The 23,149-nt window shown below is 39.9% G+C and overlaps 1 protein-coding gene across 6 annotated transcripts in view; it reads right to left on the bottom strand.

The window, feature by feature from the left end:
• Positions 1 to 23,149, bottom strand: part of dgkh (diacylglycerol kinase, eta) — a 68,520-nt gene that overhangs the window by 24,887 nt on the left and 20,484 nt on the right. For 3 of the 6 annotated variants that reach the window (XM_066685976.1, XM_066685975.1, XM_066685978.1), the window contains 5 exons: positions 22,235 to 22,345; positions 20,751 to 20,897; positions 17,574 to 17,654; positions 6,814 to 6,918; positions 5,631 to 5,763 (listed from right to left, as the gene is read on the bottom strand). In XM_066685976.1, coding sequence (XP_066542073.1) covers positions 5,631 to 5,763; positions 6,814 to 6,918; positions 17,574 to 17,654; positions 20,751 to 20,897; positions 22,235 to 22,345 — 577 coding nt within the window. Of the gene's footprint in view, positions 1 to 5,630; positions 5,764 to 6,813; positions 6,919 to 15,196; positions 15,336 to 17,573; positions 17,655 to 20,750; positions 20,898 to 22,234; positions 22,346 to 23,149 lie in introns of those variants that run through there. The other 3 variants (XM_066685977.1, XM_066685980.1, XM_066685979.1) reach the window with 2 other exon arrangements.

Here is a 23,149-nt window from a genome sequence, read left to right as displayed (position 1 = left end):
AGTCACCTCTTATGTAGCACTGTTTTTGATATATTATATAAAATGAAAACCGATTTGTGGTTTAGGTGTTCCAAGTGTTTATGTAGCCCAAACAGTGTCAGCTGTGCAACTGTATGAGAAAATGTTTTAAATAACTGGAATCTGATAAAAAAAAAAATAATAAATGGGTGTCACAGCAGTCACACAGGGACCTGGAGGTTGTAAGTTCAAGTACCGCTCCAGGTGACTGTCTGAGAGGAGTGTGGTGTGTTCTCCCTGTGTCTGTGTGGGTTTCCTCCAGGTGACTGTCTGTGAGGAGTGTGTGTGTTCTCCCTGTGTCTGTGTGGGTTTCCTCCGGGTGACTGTCTGTGAGGAGTGTGGTGTGTCCTCCCTGTGTCTGTGTGGGTTTCCTCCGGGTGACTGTCTGTGAGGAGTGTGGTGTGTTCTCCCTGTGTCTGTGTGGGTTTCCTCCGGGTGACTGTCTGTGAGAAGTGTGGTGTGTTCTCCCTCTGTCTGCGTGGGTTTCCTCCGGGTAAATGTCTGTGAGGGGTGTGGTGTGTTCTCCCTGTGTCTGCGTGGGTTTCCTCCGGGTAACTGTCTGTGAGGAGTGTGGTGTGTTCTCCCTGTGTCTGCGTGGGTTTCCTCTGGGTGACTGTCTGTGAGGAGTGTGGTGTGTTCTCCCTGTGTCTGCGTGGGTTTCCTCCGGGTGCTCCAGTTTCCTCCCACAGTCCAAAAACACACGTTGGTAGGTGGCTGGTGACTTAAAAGTGTCAGCAGGTGTTAGTATGTATGTGACACCCTGTGAGGGACTGGTGCACCATCCAGGGTTTCTCCCTGCTTTGCGCCCAGTGATTCTGGGTAGGCTCCGGACCCACTGCAACACTGAACTGGATAAACGGTTACAGAAAATGAATGATAACAAAATGAATGTTCAGATCATTCCTATAAAGCTATCACAATTGCTAAATGTTTCATCCTTTTAAGTTTATGATAATCTCTAAAGAGGTTTTCATCAGTAAGTAGGTAATTACACACTTTGATTTGAACTCTCAATACTCCTCAGTGTCCACAGTTTTAATTAATAGCAATCATTTTACTTTGCTGCTCCAAAAAATGCATTTAAATTTGCAAATTAGCAAAATGTATTAATTAGAATATGTGTCTCGAAACCTTCAGATATCTAAAATAGAATGTCTGTTTGCTACCATGAAATATCATAATGTGATTGGTATAACCCAATTTGCTGCCCTGGCCTCCAGACACCTGTTGGATTAGACAAATTTGTGGTGACAATGCTAATCACAGTCTTGCCGTAACATTTCTCTGCTCATCTCATCAAGGCTCCATCACGTCTCCTTGCTTCCTTCCTGACTGATGCAAACCAGAGCTGAACAGGTGTTGAGGAGCATTTGCAGAAAAGTGGAATGTGGATCATGCTGTGTTCACCAAGAGATTTCACTCCCTGCTTCCCACACTCTCAATAATAGATAAGACACAGCTATTGAAACTAGAGTCTCTGATGTGAAGCCATGGAAAGCCCTCTCTTAGGAAAGCCACATGAGCAATCACCAATCTTTCATCTCTCCACAGCTCAGCACTTCAGCTGCAATCTGATCTGATCTTCTCCCAAAACATTCTCCATGGCACCAAAAACAATGCTCTGATCAATAAGGCTAATGTCATTGTCGGAGCTGTTAGTAAACCATTTACGGACCGTTCTGTAATGTTGAGTGAACACAAGACTGTATGTGATGCGCAGCTAATGGACAGGATGTCTCTGTCAAATTAGAGAGTGAGAAATATCGTGTCTGCTTCTTTTGTCGGGGCCTAGGTTGCACATCAATCTTTATCGACTGGCTGGTGCAGGAAATCGAAGGGAAATATATGCGGCAATGATTGTTCTAAACTCGCAAGTCTCTCCAGCCACCTCCACAGAGGTTGGCTTTTCCAAGCCGGCTTCAAAGGTTCTTCCTCAAACTCCTTCAGGTCACCACCATCAAGGGCATGGCATTGCATAGCTTGGAAAGAAAGTAACCTTTTTCACACTGATATAGAAATTAAGCTCCAATTATGTAGAAGACAAGATTCTTAAATGCCAACAAACTACACTCAAGCAAGTACAAACAGTGTCGCTGATGCTAATCACCACTCTCATGAAGCACCAAAACTTATGAGTTTAATAATGCCTATGGAACAGAAACACAGACTGACTTCCAGATTATGAGTAAATTTGTATGCTCTTTACAGCCAGATTAGATATATGTTTGAGCATCTTAAAACATTTTTTGACCAAAATGCAAACTTCAAAATCTTAATAAAATACAAACCCAAATTAGGAAAAGTTGAATTGGAATAAAAAATGTAAACTTTGATTCGCAGACATTGCAGACAGTGTCAACACTGTGTGTACAGTTTGTACAAACCAGGAGCATCTGGGAAAGGCTAAAAAAAAAATAAAAATGGATGTAGGATCAACACTGACCACATATGCAAGATCAACATGTTTAAAAACTGTTCCTCAAAGAAAGAGAATCTTTTTCACAGTCTATGGTTTAATCACACTGTATTTATAAGATTCAAGTTTTCTGGAGGAATTTCAGTGTATAAAGGACAAAGATGCAAACCTAAGCTAAATAAACACTTTAAAAGCCATTCTGTCAGTATAACCACAAGGGTTCAGGATCACTTTGGCAAACCTTTGCCTATGACCACAATACACATTTACACTCACAAATGCCAGATAAAATTTTACTGTTTCAAAAGGTTCCCTTGGATTCACTGAGACCAGACTTCTTTGGGTTGGTGGCACCATTGCACAGTGGAAAGTGTATTTTTGTCAGACAAATTGATATTTTAAGATTTTTTAAGAAATGGATGGCATGTGATCTGGACTGAAGAGGTTTAGGACCATCCTGTCTCTTACCAGCAGCACGCCCAAACACCAGGGGCTTTCTGGGTATGGGACTGTATCAAAGACTACTCACACTTCTGTGATGGCACCATTAATGATAAAATGTATTTACAACACCACATACTGCCTTCAAGATCTTTTCCAGGAACACCGTGCATATTTCAACAGGACTACGTAAAACCACATTCTGAAAGCATTGCAAAGGCACAGTGGTGGATAAATAGGGTGCGGGTGCTAGAAACCCTGCCTGCAGTTGACACAGAATATGTGGGGAATTTTGCAATATGGAATGTGACAAAACATATAGCCTTTACTAGTGAACCCCTTAAGATTGTTTGCAGTAAGAATGAGACTAAGGCTCACTTAAAACACTTCAGAAGAAAAAGAATGATAAACGAATGATGAAACAATAATGTGTGTGTTTTTTTTTTTACTGTTCCAACTTGTCTTAATTTGGGATTTTGTATTACATCAACACAATGATTTAGACGTGAGAACATTTGAGTCCAATAAATGTAATGCATTACTTATAAATTTCAATGTCTAATGTTATCCACAGGCTGCTTCTGGCAGACATGTAGTGGCAACTCCCACAAAAGCAGCTCTCAGCAGTGCTGATATTAAGAATGCAGTCAGAAAACTGAAATAAGATCATCTCCTCACAGTGAGGTATAATTAATACTCTCGAGGACTCGCCGCGTGACCAGCACAGGCCGCACTGCAGAGTGTCCCTTAATTACACGTCTGCAAACCACTGGAGTGGCCAGCACCTCCGTGATGATTAGGAATAGCTCATTAGTAGCGAATTATAGTCCAGCAAAGTGCTGCAAGGTGCCATCTCATATCTAGTGTCAAAAGCATTTACCAAATAAAGTTCTTGGCCACAAGTCAGAGAACCAGAACATTATGCGCTGAACTGTTCGTAATGCTGTGTTCAAGACACGGAAAACTCGTAAATTCCCAGTTGGCATCGTAATGAGATCCGAATGTTTATGTGTTTCCAAGTTGCAGAGCAGTGTTTAAACTCACTTTACTCTGTGTCTAATGAATGCAATAAGTTTCTCGATGAGCAAAAATAGACTCTTGCCGGAATTAAGCTCTGTTGATTATTGGTCACAGAGAAGGAGTGTGAAGCTATTCCTGGTTTTTTGCAAGAACCAGTGACAAGCAGAGGTGTTTAATGAGCACCATCTGCATATCTCCAAGACTAATTAGCACTATCTTTCCACATGAGTTCAGCCCATTAACATAATGCATGATAGTGAAGAGGGTATTTTTAGGATGAGTGCTGTAACATACCAGCAGCTTTTCTGAGGTATTTTCATTGTGTATCAGGATTAACACACATAGAGAGAGATAATATTTTCATGTGCACAATAACACACACACACCCACACACGCAAACACAGTGATAATGCTTCTCTGTTGCTAATGATCTGTCTGTTTCCCTCTGTTTCCCTTCCAGAGTTGCCTATACTTCCAGCATGTTCTTTTCTCAGTATGTGTGCCTCCACTAGCGATGGACACTGTGTACTCAAATGTATATCACAATGTCTTCCAGTTTCCAGGGAATAACAATGTGATTTCACCAAAAATGAAAAAACTGTGCAAATGTCAGAGACATCCTTCTGTTTATGGAATTTCAGTTCATTATGCGCAAGCTTTTCATGTTTGAGAATTTTTTTAATGAGTTCTAAAGTTGCAGGAAAACTTAAATTCAAAGAAAAACTGAAAAAAGAGTTCAAAAGTGACTAAGAACTACTACAAATACTTTTTAACAACTAGTCGCCAAATATTTCACATTTGAAAACAAAAAACACAATACTTAAAACGTCTCCACTCTTGTTTTAGATCTACAAAAACACCACTGTTTCTTTTTTTCATTTTATTGTGACAAAATATTCCAACAGTGTGGCTCTGAAAGGATGTGTAGCTGTACTGGGAAAAGTAAATAGAAATAGGAGATTTGAAAATTAAACAAAGCAGGTGTACATGCTTTCAGAACTATTAACGGATCACTCCAGAGACCAGACCTCAACATCGCTGAATGCATTTGAAGTATTTAAATCCTGAGATACCAAAAATGCAACCAACTTCTAGGACTGAACTTTAGAGATGCGAAAAAGTATTCCTGCACAATTCTCAACGGAGAAGTGATAATGCCAAATGCTGCACAGTAAAAACAAAAATAATTTAATATGTAGATGTTAAAGCTTTGGAGTATGTACTGTTAAACATAATTGATCAGTTCTTTTTCCCTGCTATAAAATAAGAAATAAATGAACAGGGGTCCCTGACATTTGCACAGTCCTGTAAAATTTCTAAAGTGTCTCTTTTTTATATTTAATTAATAACAATTATCCATATTCATGTTCTATTCTCTGTTGGGTTTCTATCACAGTAAGTATAATAGGGCATGATCAATATCATGAGACAGTGGTATTGGTATTCACTTTAATACAGCATCCATCTCACTCCGAGCTCCCAACACTCTCTCACATATTCTCTCTCTCTCGCTCTCTCTCTCTCTCACACACACACACTGAGCTGAACTGAGGATGTGAGACTGCAGTCTATACAGGCAAGCTGAAAACTCTCAGGAGAGACAATGAGCACAAACCACAGCAGGGAGACATCAGCAAAATATGGCATCCATAATTAAAGAGATATTAGCATACAGAAAGCTAATAGTGAGTTGGAAAGAAGAACAGGGGGGAGAGAGAATTAGCTGGGAACCTACCTTCACACGAGAGGCCATGAGAAGTGACCCCTGAGAGGCTGTCTCGGCAGACGTTGCAGAAGGTGGGGCGAGCATGGGAGCAGGCATACCAGTTGTGCATCCCTGAGAAATGTTCCACATTAAACTGTGCCGTCTAGCAAAGAAGAAGTTAAGACAAATTGGCAGAACTGGGATAAGACTTTTTCAGAGCCCCTGGAAAGAAAGGCACTTTACAACACAAAGACGAGCTGATGGTTTTCAGACAAGGTGCAGCGTGCAACCTATGAGCTGGAACACGCACCCTACACTGTAGGGCCTACAGACTCATCAGCGTGAGGTGCAATGATCCGTAGAGTACCACACCATATGCTCCTACACTGCACCATGCCCACCACACGCTTCACTCTTCCACTATTAAATCCACCCAACCGATACCATCCAATAAGCCTGTTCAGCCTTACACTGATCAAGATAGAATATCCCACAGGTACTAAATATGCCAATTGGTTTGTGATGTGACTTAATTATCGCCTTAAACGAGGAGAACAGCTTGTGCCCCACTTGGCAGATGTGTGGGTGCGGGGTGCAGGCTGAGCAGGGGCTCAGGGTGTGGTATTGCAGAGCATCAGGGCTTACATAACCCTTTTTCCTCCCCTTCATTTTACTGTCAATATATTTTCATTGAAGAGTCAACGCAGACACTAATAAGTATCATCTGTATTATCAACAGGATATGTAAACAATTGTTTTCATTTTCTCAGCACGCTTACAGACTTCACATAAACAAACTGCAGTTTAATTTTATGACTACATAAAAACTACATAATTAAAATTCAATCTTTATATGAATTATTACTACCAATACTGTTAACAATCATATCATACAGACAAGTAAGTGGAGTAGATCAATCCTAAAATATCATTAAATAAACTATGAGCATTTAAGAAGAGAAGCATGCAGTAGTGTTAGCTGAAGCCAACGGATCTTGCTATAGCTCGCGAATAGAGAGTGATAATTCTGTGGCATGCTTATTAGGTCATGGTCTACAAGAAGTACATACATAATTAAAAAAAAAAAAATACACACAAATGTATCACATGCAGAGTAATGTAGAGCAGATCATTTCAACAGCTTTGTTCCTGTTCACTACACATTTCAGTTCACGACTTAACACCATGCATGACACATGCAGTTAAGACTTACCTCGTAATGCTCTCTAGACTGAACTGATTTCAAAGAACTGATCCAGTCCTCCATCTCTTTTCTGTTCTCCGCACACAGGATGAGTCTTCGGAACGGAGTAATTACCTACGAGGAGAGATAGAGAGAAAGAAAGAGAGAGAGAGAGAGAGAGAGAGATTCAGGGAGATGAACCTGGCTGTCTGCCTGCCTATCTCAGAGTGAGGCTGAGGATGAGTGCGCCCTCCTTAAAGCTGAGAGCCAGGACAAACCCCTCCACCCACCCCACGCCACCCTCCTCTACCCCCTCCAACTCTGCTCTCCCTCTCTCAGCGCTACTCTGCAAGCTTGGCTTGAGTGAGATCCAGGCTGACAGGCGGAGCGCCTCAGAAAATGCTAAAAGCCTGTTTCATAAGAGAGGCAGCCTCCGCACTATCGCTCCAGGAGGAGGCTACCCCTGCGCTTTTAAAACTCCCATTATTTATTGATCACATGCGTCTTCAGCATCCTCTTCCACTTACAGGCGGCCAAGAAGCGGCATGCCCTCCTAGAGACCGCCAGGGTGTGGGCTTACACCACCAGAACACGGGGCTACGCACGAGAGAGGAATATGTACCGTTACAAAATATTACAACAGCAGTATTTCTTCATCAAAGTTTATACCCCACAGCAGCAGCATCTATAAGAAATCAGTACAATAACTACAGTGATTCTGTATCAAAATGTATACCACAACAGCACTAACATTGTAACGTATCGTTGTTTTTTGTAGCATTGTAGCACTATGTGTGTAGCGAGTAAGTTAAGTGAAGTGATAGAGCACGAAATGAAAAACTCCCCCAACCTCCTCTGGAAATCTCTTGCACCTCTTCATCTGATCTTCAAGGTAAATACACTTAATAAAACCAATTCATTTCTTTACATTCTCTTTTATTATGTATTGTTATTTTTTTATACATCTTCCTTATTTAAAAACACATAACAAAAAAATTAGTAACAGATTAGTAGCATTTAAATGGGGATATATATATATATATATAGTAATATATACGGGCCATATGCCGGTTAATTCATTATACCATTTTAAATTAGTCATAGTCATGGTCTGCAAAGCTTACATATTGTAATACTGTGGTATGCAACAAAAAAAGTGCACAATGAAATTTGGGGGTGCATAATTTAGATGCAGTACATACAGCATAAATTCCTAACACTCCTGTGGCTAGCAACAGTGGGCTAACACGCTTGCGTTATCCCTCTAACTACCCCTGGCAGATTTTGTATCCTATCGAGCAAGTCTATGAGACACGGTAAAGGAGCTCTCTGACGCACGTGTATGAACACACACACGGACACACACACACACACACACACACACACACACACACACACACACACACACACACACACACTCACCAGTCATACCATAAACAAATAAACAAACAGATGTAAAAAAAAATCCCAGCCATGCCACAAACTATCAATACGTGATATACAGTCAAACTGTCCAAATTTGTTAAAGTATTATGATACCTCCCAACCCTAGTAAGAAGTAGTGCTGGGCGATATGAGCGCAAATCAAAATCATGATTAACTGTACATTTTACCATGATTACAATGAACGATTATTTTGTTTTTGTATATTTGACGCTCATACTTCAGTGATGAGGCTTATACTGTAAATATTCTCCAGATATTTTTTCTAATGTTGCTTGGAGCTTGTTCCTCTCTTGTTTTTTGAGCACTGTTTATTTTCGGTTTGTGATTGTGCTTTGGTCGCTGAAACAATTGATTTCTTTTTGTTCAGTGTCGTCTTAATTAGTGTCAAAACACAGCACGTCCGAACCACTGATGCTGTGTTTTTTTGTTTTTTGTTTTTTTGGTACAAGCTGCTTGAGTCGCTTGGTCAGCCTCTGCATTTAGGTTGCGTCCATGTGGCAGAATCACATGACTAGTTTGGTAGCTTGGTTTTAAAGGGCCAGTCTATGAACACAGTGGGGACATAACAGAATAAAAAAAGATTATATTGATTAGAATTTCGATTAAATGCCCACCCCTAGTAGGAAGCTATGGTTTTGTTACCTTGATGAAATTTATATGAATCAATTTTGGTTTGTTTGCTTAATGTATGCCTATATAATACTGAAATAGTCTAATTATTTGATTGTATAAAGCAGTTGTTCCCAAAATGTTCTGCTACACAGTAAATTCACCAGTGTTAAATCAACACTATTAGTGTTAACCTAACACTGAGAGTGTTAAACTATTACACTAACAGTGTTAATTTAACACGGGTGAATTTACTGTGTATGCCCACCTTTCTTTAGATGAGAATATTTTTGAGAAACCCCTCCTAACACACGCGACAAACTTTTGCTTCCAGAATCCATTGAATTACTTTTAAACATTGCAATTCATACAAACCTGCAACTTGTTATTGAACAAAAAATTTATAATAAAATAAAGTGACCAATCACCATTACAATGGAATTACAAATGACACGCATTTTGCATCTCAACTGTTTGCCATGCTCTCCACTCTCCTGCAGTGGGCACACACCACAAACACTCCACTGTCACACTACCACTACACTACCACTGTCAATCCTAAACAACTTCTGAGTTAAGACCCATCTGCTCATATTAGAAATGGTTCAAGTGTTAATTTGTTTATCAACGCAATGTTCCTTAAAATAATGGTAGCACATCTTGTATAACAAAGATTGAAACCCTAAGACATACATATTTGCTCTTGTTGTTGTAGAACTGCCTGTGAGTCTGGCTAGAAGAGCAATGCATTTATGAAGAAACAGAATCTCAACGTTACATAACCTAAACAAATTAATTCTCTTTAGCAGAGAAACTTTCCCATTACCCTCACTGATTTGTATGTGCACTTCTTTGGTGCCCTCAGTATGTTTCATGAGCTGGATAAGAAAGAAATGTAAGGAGGAGGCAGAGTGGAGTTTCACAGACCACAGGAGTCCTTCTAGAACACAATCTGAACTCAAACAGCAAGGCATTAGTTACATAAGCTATACCAGCACAACAGTGCTGCCATAAATTAATCTACATCAAAACAGCAGTACTTCGATAACCAATTCTGTTCCTCAAAACTCTTCTATAACATAAATAAATAAACGTATATAAACGCAAAACTAGCCTAATTCTAGGAATCTAAATCACAGCAATAGTATATGTATTACAAATACATTACAGTTAGATACTGTGTTTATATTTTCAGGACATTAAGTCAATTTTTGTCAATAAATGCATGACATTTTTCTAGTTAAACAATGGCAAGAAATGAAAAAATAGAACAAAGTCGTTTGATGGCATGGCTCTATGAGTGTAGGCAGTAGGACAGCCTGCTAGATGGTTAGGTGAAGTAAGCAGGGCTCAATCTAGCCTTGGCTGTGGGCTTTCTATTAGGTTCCTCCAGTGTTACAGCAGCGTGCTGAATACTCTGACCATCTTCGCAGACATGTGTTCGCTCGTCTCACATCTCCCTAACTCATTACTGCCTGCTCCTTACTCCCTCCACAGGCTACTACTGCTCTTGGACATTTGACAGCTTAGTCATTAGAGGGCAAAGAAGAAGCCGCGCAGAACTTGGCCAAGAAAATGGACGTGCAGGCGTGCACTAACTCTTACATCACCTTAATTCAATTACGCCATTACTTGTTGAAGCAGCGCTTTAGAGCAGAGATGCTTCCAACTCCTGTTTGTTTTCTGCAGAGGACATAACCTTTGCAACATGGTATGCAAAGGCTGAAATATATTAATGGCACTAAAAGGTTAATAGTGTGTGCAAACTCGAAATAACACCCTTTGCATAAATGCTCTACTTAAGGTTATATATAACAATGTAACAAAAATCTGTTTAGGTGTCTTAATTATTAAAGGGCAGTTTAATATATTTGTTTAATCATTAGGGTTTCATTCCGGTGATTTAAAATTGAACTACTGTACATCCACTAGCTTTTAAACAGTACTTTAAAAACGGCTCTGCAGTGGGAGGTGCCATATGAAGTGTCACTGTAAGGTGGAGCTCTGCTGCACTGTTTGTTTCCTTTCCATGAGAGAGAAATGCCCATTTGAGGAGACCTATATAATGAGAAAAGCTGCAAGCGGATACACAACTATTATCCTATCTGTAACCTAGGACAAAGGAAGCTGCCAAACTTTTTTAAGTTATATTCTTGTCTTATAAACAGCAGGACCTTAACAACATTCTTCCAAATGACCCCCCTGCTGTGAAGACGATAAGCTCTCTTCAGCAGGGGCAGTGTTCTCCCGGTGTCTGAAGGAGTGCTAGAAAGATGCCAGAATCTGAAAGTCTCCTGTGTAAATAGCAGCCGGTGCCAGTGTGAAGATCTCCTGCTATGTATGGGATCACATGCTCTTTACGACCTTGCAAACGACAAGAGGTCTATGATACATGGTCGTTTAGTATTGGGGCAAGTGGAGGAGGTTAGTGGCATGCCCACACACTGCTCTAATGTTTATTTATACACTCTCCATAGATACAGCAAACCTCCACAACAAGCCCTGCAGCAAACACTGCTGTAATGCGCACAGCACGCCACTGTTGCAATGCGTCTCCTAGAGAAAGAACCACACAACTCTACCATAAATGCTTCGTGTCAAGTAGAGATCATTACTAATAATTTTCAAGGGAGTTTTCCTCTCTTGCAGTACAGATAAAGAACCTCGTGCACTTTCATCACAACAAGCACAGACCATCCCTATCAATTTCCATTCGTGCTTTGATGCAGCAATCACATTAGCAATCATCTCTCCCATGTTACACAATCACGGACAACTCCCAGAGCATCATTCCACAGCCAGCCACTTACTCTAAAAGCCTCTTCAAAGCTCATCTCAAAGACACAGAAGCAGCTCTGCAGAGTAATTTCTTTTGAGCTGTTGCAACTTGTGATTGCATTAAAATGGGGTTCAGGCAGGATGAGGGAAACTGCCCTCGCACTAGAGGTCAGAGCAGGACAGGATCAGTGCTCTGTTTTTAATGCCACTGAGAAAGCAGACGTGGGCAGCGAGAGTAGGACAGAGAGGAAATCGTTCAAATTCCATAGCTGTAAATCTAAAATATACACAAGAAAGAAGAATTAAGGATACCCTTAATATTTCTGTAATTTCTGACATCGACACCACATGGAGGGGCAAAGGAGACATTTACTCAGATTTCTGTCTGCTCAGATATTTCTCCTGGACAGAAATAAATAAATGTAATAAAAAATAAATAAATAAATACACGAGCCCAGAAATCTCACATCTCCTCTCCACTTTTAGCTGAGAGCTCAACAAACAACAAATTCCTTTTACATTAAAAAAGTGTTTCATGATGGAATACCTAAAGAATCTCATTAATATACATGCTTAGTCTCTTAATGAGCTGAAAATATATGCATGTTTAAAAATGCTACTAATAAACAAATTAAAATCAATCAGTCCATCAACCAATATTTAAGGTTTAAATGCCATTTCTTCAATAACATTAATTTATATTTTATAATTTATATTGGTAAAAGCAATGGATTTCTAAATTCTGAATCCCCATCTTGATTTTTTTTTGTGAATATATTTTTATTATGTTTTTTCACACATAACACACAAAAAAAAAGATAAATAACAAAGATGCACATGTAAGGGAGAAAGCAGTGAAAGAAGTGAAAGAATGTAACACACTACATACAACCTGTTTTGACTTTTTATTCATTCATTCATTTATTCTTTATCTGTAACCGCTTATCCAGTTCAGGGTCACGGTGGGTCCAGAGCCTACCTGGAATCATTGGGCGCAAGGCGGGAATACACCCTGGAGGGGGCGCCAGTCCTTCACAGGGCAACACACACACACACACACACACACACACACACACACAGACACACACACAAACACACAGACACACACATACTGACACTTTTGAGTCACCAATCCACCTACCAACGTGTGTTTTTGGACTGTGGGAGGAAACTGGAGCACCAGGAGGAAACACACACAGACACAGGGAGAACACACCACACTCCTCACAGACAGTCAACCGGAGGAAACCCACACAGACACAGGGAGAACACACCACACTCCTCACAGACAGTCACCCGGAGGAAACCCACGCAGACACAGGGAGAACACACCACACTCCTCACAGACAGTCACCCGGAGGAAACCCACGCAGACACAGGGAGAACACACCACGCTCCTCACAGACATTCACCTGGAGCGGTACTTGAACTTACAACCTCCAGGTCCCTGGAGCTGTGTGACTGCAACACCTGCTGCATCTAATGTTATGTTTGATTTGTAGCTTCTTCCAAAATCCCAATATTTTTCCATTTTTATTTTGAACTTCATTACTAGCATAAACAATAAGATTTTTTTAAGGAGAAACTTATGCTGATTGTAAGTGTATAACAATAAAGATGATTTGTTTTGGATTATTTACATATAAGTACACCACGTTCATATAAATCATCTCAACCAACTCATATCACTAAAGAGCTGCGGCAAGCCACAGTTATAGAAAGCGTTTAATTATATCACAGTAACCGTGCACATCCCATCCATCCAACTCCATTTAAAATGTCACAGTCAGAAAAAAAGTTTGTTTTGAAGTTGTAATTGCTTAACCACACTGAAATGTGTTTACTATTCATCAACAGTCCACAGATTTAATCAGTTATTTTCAATATAACACTTCATTATGAACTTCCTCCACTCTCTCCGATGAAGCATTTCTATTGGCCCATCTATTTTCTACACAGTATACAGCAGCAGATACATTCAGATGATACAGATACATGATGTCTAGTATCCTGTGTTAAATATCTGTCCTGTGTTAGTAGAGACGGTGTGTATGTAATTATAACTCATTTCCACATCAGTGTTATGTCATATTAGTGCAGCTATTGTTTTTCCCTCTGGGCAGAACTTATTATTATTTAATTAGGTGTAGCTACATCTATTTATGGATTGTAACCTGCCATATGTCAGGCTATTTCCCCTCTGTAGAGATTCTAGAGACATTGTACCTGACCTTGTAAAAGGTGTTATAAATTGCTGAAAGCCTATGAACTCAAGAGAGATAACTTTTTTTTCTGTGAGAAAATACGTACAGACGCTCTAGAAGAAAGAAGAAGATTGCACAGAAATAAATCTGGTCTGTGCAAAAGCTACAGCACATTTTCTATTTTACTGATTTATGATTTTCCATTGTGTTCAAATCAGCAAATAAACAGATTACAGCGATGTGCTGAAAATGTCACATTCAACACAGTTCCCTGTGGAGCATTTCTCCTCTAGAAAAATCTATAAAAAGATGTAAATAAATCAAGCTTGTCCAAATGTATGCAGATGACAGTATCTATAGCGCATGCTACTAATATTGAGATCAATCGCACTTCCACATTTTTTTCTCAAAACATGTCAGATGGTATTCACAATTCACAGGCGGCAAAAGCACAAAAAAGATCCATTTTTCCATATTCAGCTAAAAGCTGTGCTCAGCGTCTGATGAGCTGAAAGAGAATAATGGAATCTTGCATGTTGTCGGGAGACTGAGCCAAAAGCTTGCTGGAATTCACAGCTTCGTCTCACTCACGTGTACCTCAAGGTGCTCCGCTCTGCTCTCCATCTTCAGTACAGAACAGCCCCCCTCCCAAAGTCATGCACACATTTATATGCACATGCACAGCACAGCGCACCAAACACAACTCAAGATGAACGTCAGACAGAGGTCATCTCGTAACTGATGGCATCTGAATAGCAGATTAAGAAGCAGCACGAAGTCCGCAAGGAACGGGATGCCACATCCAAGCTACTGTTATGCTCAAACATCCCGATATATGTATGTATGTAAATCTCAGAGCACTCACCAGTAGTCTTCTCTCAATATCAGAGCTGCCTCTTCTGTAAATTTCTGAGCTCCTGTCCCCTGTCCAGGGCTGTGTAATCTGCAGAAATGCAAGGTTTGTTCTCTCCTTGCTTTAGTCTGTCCTCCCTTCTCTCCCTGACTGCTCCAGCCCCCTCTACAGCTTGAGAAACCCGACACACATGCATAAACATGCGCGCACACAGCCAGCAAAAGAATACCTATCAGAAAAAGGGCATTTATCCAGACCACCGTATGTCTTAAAGAGACACCAGCCTCATTAACGAACAAACACACACGCGCGCGCATGCACACACGCACACACACACACACACACACACACACACACACACACACCCATACGCTATGTACATGTTTCAATGAGGCTATTCCTGGGCCTTCTCTCTTTCCTCAGAGCGGAACGCTTTGCTCCGTCATCACTGCTCCCCGGGAACAGCGACCAAGTGAAGCGGAACGCAGTCATTAAAAGCAGAGGGAAGCCTGGACTCACTCACCTATTCCCCTTCAGTCACTCCATCTCTATCCTTCTCTTTCCTCCCTCCTTCTCTGTTCTCCTCTTGTATCCATCGCTCTCTCTCGCCTCAGCCCTCCACTCACAGCACTGCTCTTACCAGGGAGGCGTTCACTCGTCGACGTCATGCTGAGGATTTCCTTTTGTTCCTCACATGGACCTCTTCCCTGCAAGCCCTGCTCTCGCTCTGCTCTCTCTCTCTCTCTCTCTCTCTCTCCTTTAGACACGCTTGGTTCTGTGCTATTAATAGAAAGGGAAAATAGCTTAACTAAAAAAAAAAAATAATAAAAAAAAATAAAGTAACTCTCCTCAGTGGGAACTACAGTCAACAGATCCTCAAAGAAATAGAGCTGACTGTATTTTGCCAATGGAACAAAAATCTTTTAGTTTATTTTTTGGTGGTGAATAAAAACAGATTCACATTTTTAATCCTAAAAGGTCATTTTAGACTAAATCTACTGCTCTATTCAAACAGCAACTACTCTATTGACATAGATTAAAAGTTTTGATTTGACAGCAACAATCCCAAAGAAAAGCTCTTTAATCAGGGAACACACAGGAAAAAAAACCTTTTCCCTGAAAGGCCCACCAATAAAAGTGCAGATAAAGGCCACTGTAAATCAATGTTGTAAAAGCACAAATACCGAGGCCTGAATTATTTAAGAGGAGTCATTCGAGAATCTAGAAAACACCGAAACTCTATGGTTTAAAGCTCCCACAGTGAAACATCCACCTCCTAAAAAACATGCCTCTTAATGATTTCAGTTAGTCTGGATGAATTCAACCGTCCTACAACATAGAACAAGTGGGACCAACAATGATTCCTGTATTAAGAACAACATGCAAACCGGCCCTGAACACGTGCTGAAGGCTCACATCCACGAGTGCAAACCCACACCATCGTTAAACAATATGCCTGCAGTCAAGTCATCCGAAACATGCTCAGTGGAGCACTAACAGCACTGCTGCTATGAATAACTCCTCATTCTCCTTGGAGCTTTCTTAGTCTTCCTCCATGTCTTTTTATAGCCATGCCTGGGGAGAAGAGCCATTTTTTTCTGAAGTACATGGTCACACTCGCTGCTCCGCAGAAGGTCTGATGTTCGCCGACATCTGCCACTTGTTTGCGCTCCTGCACCCTGACGCACACTGGTGCATATTCACTCTGAGAAGATTGCACTAATGTACTTAAAGACTCTTTCATTTAAAACACTGCCTTTGCAGCTGTTAAAGGGAACGTCTACAATTGTGGGAAAACACAGTTCCAAGCTTTTAAGGTGGAGCAGTGTGTTTGAGGGGGAAAAATCAACACTTGTTTGTGCATGGATGAAACTGAACTTGTCTGTTTATTCACTGACTGAACTACCACAGAAACTCATTGGTAACTCGAGTTGTTTAGTTTTTAGCATTTTCAGTAATGCAGTTAGCCGTCTCCGGAGTTTGGAGACATTCCCACCTTGAACAGCAAAAATAAGTCGATATTACCAGCCTATGGAGCAGGAATAGAGCAATATCCTCATCTCGGTTCATGATCTTTTTAATGTTTGGAGGTCGCTCAGTTTGGTAAAAAAACTCCAGATGCCTCTTTCATGAGCAGAGAGAGAGAGAGAGAGAGAGAGAGAGAGAGAGAGAGAGAGAGAGAGAGAGAGAGTGAAAGCCGAACATACCGGACAGAGACAGACACATTAGACCAGTTTCGAGCATGCCGACAGTCTGGAGAACTAGAAAATAGCGAGAAAATCTTGGCTTTTAAAGTGTGCCTGTTGATTTTGAGAAATCTTCAACGCTGAGCATTAACATAATCTCTTATATTGTTATGAACTGACTGTTTTCACATTTATTTTCAGCAGTGATTCTAAAGTCACCATTTTTTTTTGCTTCACCAAGTTGCACCCACCACAGCAGCTTGAAGTTTCAAAGCAGTTTTACTTGTCATACCAGCTAAAACATGCCCACATGCAGACTCAATAAGTCTAAGATTATTACTGGAAAAGCCTGTTATCTGTCTATTTAGTCTTCATGAAGTTTAAAAAGGACTCAGGAAAAAACAAAACTTTTACTATATCTACATACAATTTGTTATAATTTACTTGTGACACATTTCTTAAACCCTGCTGATGTGCATTTTCTCTACAGCTCAAAAAATGACTCCATTTCACATGTTCATTGTTCAATATTAATCAATTCATTCGTTCAATTAATCAAACGGTTGACAGAGAAATGATCATGTAATCATCCTTCCTAATTTGCTTTGCACTTCAAACGCAAAGAGCACTGTGTACATGCTGCACTATGTGACTGCGTGCCTTAGCTTATTCATTCCCGCTGTGTTGATGCAATCCACCAAAATGGCCGCTTACCGTGAAACTGTTGTTGACATTCTTTGTGCTTGATTCCGCAACACTAGCATCTGAGAGATCCACCTCGTCAAAGATGAGGGACTGTGGACAGCAGAACAGAAGAATGGTAAACACAGATGATTACAGCAGTGTGACAACTTGACCGTTGACCTTTCAGTTTAGAAAGGGAAAAAACAACTTGAGAGGAATTTCAGCTGTTACATCAAGCTAACTAAAGACATGTGCTTCCCTGAGAGCTGACAACAGAGAGGAAACGCTAGACTGAGAAACTGTAATGCATTGAAATTTCCTGAAATGTTCATAATTTCCATATGAATAAAATATAACATCCACACAAGATTTTCTTCAAGTTTACGCATTTTGCTAATAACTGTGTTGATGTAATATATTTTATTCACACAACTATTACATGCACATTTTTCAGGCATATAATTCTTATCCTCTACATGAACATGCATGTACATGGTTTTGCTGGGTGGGCTCATTTATTATGGTCTTCTTTCTAATAGCAGTGAGTGACTGAAGCACTAAACAGGTACATGAGACATGAAGGCATTCACACTATGGTCAGAGCCTCACTAATACTTCTCTGGAAATTTCTGTAATTGTTTAAGGTCAACAATAGAAAGTCAAAAATATAATTACACAGAGCAGTCCAAGTAGGGCTGAGCAATACTGCAAAAAAATAAAAATCTACATATTTTTTCAAATTTATAAGCGATCCTCAATTACGATTTTTTTGTTTTTACATAATGTAACAGAAAAATCAAAATCAAAAAACTTTTTTATTGGAAGGGACTGTAGAGGTGCAAAATAGTAACCGCACATCTATAACTAATATCAAATTTTGCAAATAATAGTTACTTTTAAATTTTATTTCAAAGAAACAACTGAAACAAATTGTAAAAAAAAAATAAAGTTTAAAAGAACTATATACATTTATTAATAGTAAACAGCTTGATTATTCTTTTAATTTTACCATTTAATTCTGGAAAACTTAATGCAGAAATTGCACATAACCATTTGAAATATAATACACCACGTTATTTGAAGTTTGTTTTGCTTGTACTTTTCAGATATTGAAGGTTGCTTATTGGCAGTATCCCTGAATGACTTATGAAATGTTGACTGATTGGAACTCATCACAAATTCTGTACACAATTACACATAACATACACACATTTCACACCAGGGAGATGTGCTCATATAAAAAATTATGCATAGTCTATGTTTTTGGTTGTTTTTTAAATAGTTTTTAATTTTTTTTTACTGCGTAATCTCGTTCTGAATAACTTGACTCAGGGTCTAAAGAGTAATTCTGCTGGAACAGCAAGTGTAAAACTCCTGTTTGTTTTAGCCCAAGTTTTCTAGTTTGGGGAAAAAAAATACCTTTTGTCTAATTCAGGCTGAATTAGCTTTGCGTCGCGCGGGCAACACTCCCAGTTCCAAAGGGCTCATAAACTCCTCAGCAAAATGCTGTGTGTCTCCTTCTTAAAATATTTTACAGTACGTGACTGGGCTCAGTGTGTAGGTCTGTGGGAGGCGGTGTTTATCCAGCTAAGATGTATTTTCGTTCATAATGTGTGAGTAAACAGTAAAAAGGTATGCAAACATGTACAATCTCGAATTCACCACATTAATCATAAAAATCGCCCACACTAAGTCCAAGTGTGAAATGTTTTGCTTGCTCAGGCCACTTCTCAGAGACACGCTTCAGGCAAATCAAAGGCCTGCAATTAAGGGCCGATCACGTTACGGCACCTAATCTGTGTTCAAGTGCTGATTGGCAGATATTTGAGTAAATGATGACTGTGTACTTGGGCAGTGTAAGCAGTGTGACATCCTGTTTATGATATGATCTGCAGGCTTGGCTGGCCTGCAGCACTGAGTGAGTGAATGAGTGAACACACTCTACTCCGGCTGCTTGGCTGGCCTGACTGCACCAGGCCTGCAGTATCTGTCAGAGAGCATGGTGCCATGCCAATACAAATAGAGTCCCCCCACCCGTCTCAGCAAAACCAGATGCTTAGCCACCTCGTTTCTGCCTGTTGGGTCACCGCTAGAACTCCCCGGCTTCTCTCTCTTTCTTTCTCTCTCACACAGGCACGCTTGCCTCTCCACATAAATGGACTCCTTTAAAATAAATGTTAGTTCAAGTCATACCTGAGGGGTCAAAGATTTTCAGCATATGGGTGTAAACCAGAAAGGGTGGCTTAGGCACAATCTATTGTTGTTCATAATATATAACAAGTGTTGGGGGTAATGTAGTACATTTACATGATACATTTTTCTCTTAAGAAAATAACATAAATTCTATTATTTCACACTGATTTCAGGAGAATGTTATTTATTTGTTTTACTAGTTTGTGTCTAGGAGACCAATATTAGTATACACAGTGTATTTAAAACAGTCTCCATCTACATTGTATGTTGTACACCCTTCAGTTTTTGAGTGTCATCTGCAACATCTCACTGATTATGATTTTGATGCTGACTGTGAACAGCGCAGCCAAAACAAATATAAAATGATTTTCCTAGCTTATTTCACAAAAATGACTATATTATTCTATAGCCTATAGGTCTGTTGTGCACACACTGAATATCTGTTATAGCTGAGATGCAAAAGCCAGGCAAGGAATCTTTTCTGCTGGAGGTTCTGAATACCTTCTCTCTTCCTCGTTAAGAATGTGACATGGCGTTTGAATGCCATTCTTAACCCGTGGGTCAGAGCAGAGTGATGTTGCTAAATGAATGCATACATAGAGAGGATTGGTAATGGCACACTGAATGGCTGGCTCTCTTTAGCCTTTGCGTGGACTGAATGTGGGCTTGAAATCAGTGATAAAGTCCCTCCTTTCAGACAGAACACTGACACACACGGCCCGCCTCCACAACACTTCTCTTCTTTTGCCTATAAGACGAGTAGACAGTGATGACAGGATGTTTCTGCAGCCATATCGCAGCCATGCTGTTCTCAACCATTGCAGGGCTCACTTCCCAGTTCAGGCACAATGGGGAGAACAGCCATCTTACAACTATGCCAGAGTAAACTCTCCAGCCAAATGAAAGCAGCGAATGGAAGTCGCTATCTTAGGCATGAGGGGTAATGAGGGTAAGATAGAGGTGGACGTCCACTGCTAGAGAGATATGGCTCCAGCTGATGCTGTTGCTGCTAACCCGAATCGCCACCAAACCTTCCTCGGATCCGCTGGCACCCAGAGAAGGCGGTGGGCGGCGTGCACCGGACCAGCAAACGGAAAGCACCCTCCAGCACACACGGCTACGTGAGACCCTGTACTGCCAACGGGCCAGCACACCACCCGTCTGCCGCAGGGCAATCAAACACACATACAAATACATACATACACAGCCGCGTTAAAGTAGTGTCTGCAGAGGTTTTACTTTAGCCCTGAAATGTCCTAAAATAACGGAAAGATTATTTTTTATTATTGTTTCATAATAACATTTTTATTTATGTATTTTGTCATTTGTCTTTGTGTGGCACCAACTGTTCAGACTACAATAACTCTAAACCACAGCCATGCCGTTTGGATATTTAACTCATTTAAAAAAGCTGCAAAGACTTACATGCTGTCTAACACTCAGAATCTTGTATGAAATTCTTTACTCACAAGACTACTTAATACTCAGGTGAATAGGCAGCTTAAACTGCAGTAGGCAGAACGGGAGGATATGTACATGAATGTAGATGTCTTCATGGTTGCAACATCACAAACGTTTTTTTTTTCTTTGCTGCTTATCTGCCATACATGAGTCACCATTAAGAACAGTTTTGAAACACAAAAGAACATTTCAGTCAGGGGAAAGTTAAGCCCTTGCTTAATCTCACAATGAAAGAAGCACTCAGAAACAATGATTAAGCAGGAATCGCATCTCACGTACCCTACATTAACAATTCAAGCTTCAGCTTGAGAGGAGAACCTCAGCAACAGATCAAAGACACTTTTGCTAGTTATCTGAGTACTGCGCTTAAAGTCCTAGAATAGTATCTAATGTGGAAAGCCCTTATTATGCAAATTGTCCTTCTAAAATTATTATAGGTTTAATAAAAAATTATAAATAAATAAATACATTTTTTATAAATTAATCTGGAGGAACTATCTGGTACGGAAGAGACCTACATAACAATTGGACATTGGAACTGACATTATTTGAAATATTTTATTTTCTCTAGTTATTTTGCTACTTTGAATATAGTTGATCTAATCACTTATGTATTCAGTGCCTTTTAAAAATAATTCACAAATACAAATACTGATATGTTAATTTCCCTATTGTATTTTAACTCTATACCCTCTCTTAAATTACAATCCGATATGGCTTAAACCAGATAGGAGTTTTTGGTGCATGAACAATTATATTCTTATAAAATACAACCTATACAGTCAATAAGCTGTCTAAATGAAGTCTGCCTGCATTTTAAAAACCAGGCTTGTTTGCTCTCTCTGATACTAATAAGACTGACTGCATGGGAACTATGAGCCGATGACAGTATCCAACATATTTCATGTGTAGTTGTAATCTTAGTTACTAATATTTGCTATTGAAGGACATGGAATTTTTGATAGTTTTGCACTGATTACTTTGGTCTGTACCAGGCCAATAACCTTAGAACATGTATAAGTAACGTATTAGCTCACCTTGGCATCCTTGGCATAGTATAATGTCCGGCCACGGAGTTTGAAGTAGCGTTTCTTCCAGCGCTGGAAAGAGCTTGTCTGTTTCAGGAGCAGGCCTTCCTTTATGCTCGTCTGTAAAGGAACAGAAAAACAGTAAACAGCGTGATGAGCAAAATAACCTCTTTGCAACCACCACACACACTTAAAACAATCACAAACTGAGGTGTACATATGATGGGATCAGTGATTAAATGGTATTTCACTGACTTATTGACAACTGGTCTTTATGGTGAGGCACAGTTGTTATGGCATGACCCTTGGGATGAAAATAAACTTGGAATTTACAATTAACACTCCACCACTTAACAAATGGGAAGCTGGAGTTAAAGCCCCACTCAGGGGAATACAATTTTCTTAAAGCTACATTCTCACCGATGTCAGTGAATCCGTTCTTAATCTGATTTCTGCAGTTATCTGATTACTCAGCATACTCAAATTTTTGAGATCAGAGTAAGGTCCTGAAAACAGACTTAGAAATTTGTTTAAGAGAGTTGGATTTCAGGTCAGTAATCAGATTTCTCAGCGAATGTATGCTCATACTGTGATTTCTTTTGGATTTCTTGCTCTGTACATGTGCACAAGTTAAGTACCATTGGCTCCCACCATCCTTAGTGTGAACACGTGTCCAGCAGCGGAGGGAAACAAGTTGTCTTTAACAAAAAATAAATAAAAATATCAAAAACTCGCTTAAAAAAGGATAATCTCCATCTTAGCAGCAGTGTAGGGAAAGCACTGAGAAAAGTAGCACTTTGTAATATTAGAAATCATAAATAAAATAAAATCCATTCTCCCAGGTAAATTGGGCCCATGTTTACGAAAAGCCACGGCAGGACGTTTAGGTCACTCCTTTCTGTGATATAATTGGCTGTTGCAAAG

Source organism: Hoplias malabaricus, chromosome 12 (genome assembly GCF_029633855.1).
Source record: "Hoplias malabaricus isolate fHopMal1 chromosome 12, fHopMal1.hap1, whole genome shotgun sequence".
NCBI lineage: Eukaryota > Metazoa > Chordata > Actinopteri > Characiformes > Erythrinidae > Hoplias > Hoplias malabaricus.
The sequence above is the reverse complement of the archived record's forward strand: the minus strand, read 5'-3'. Positions and strand labels throughout refer to the sequence as shown.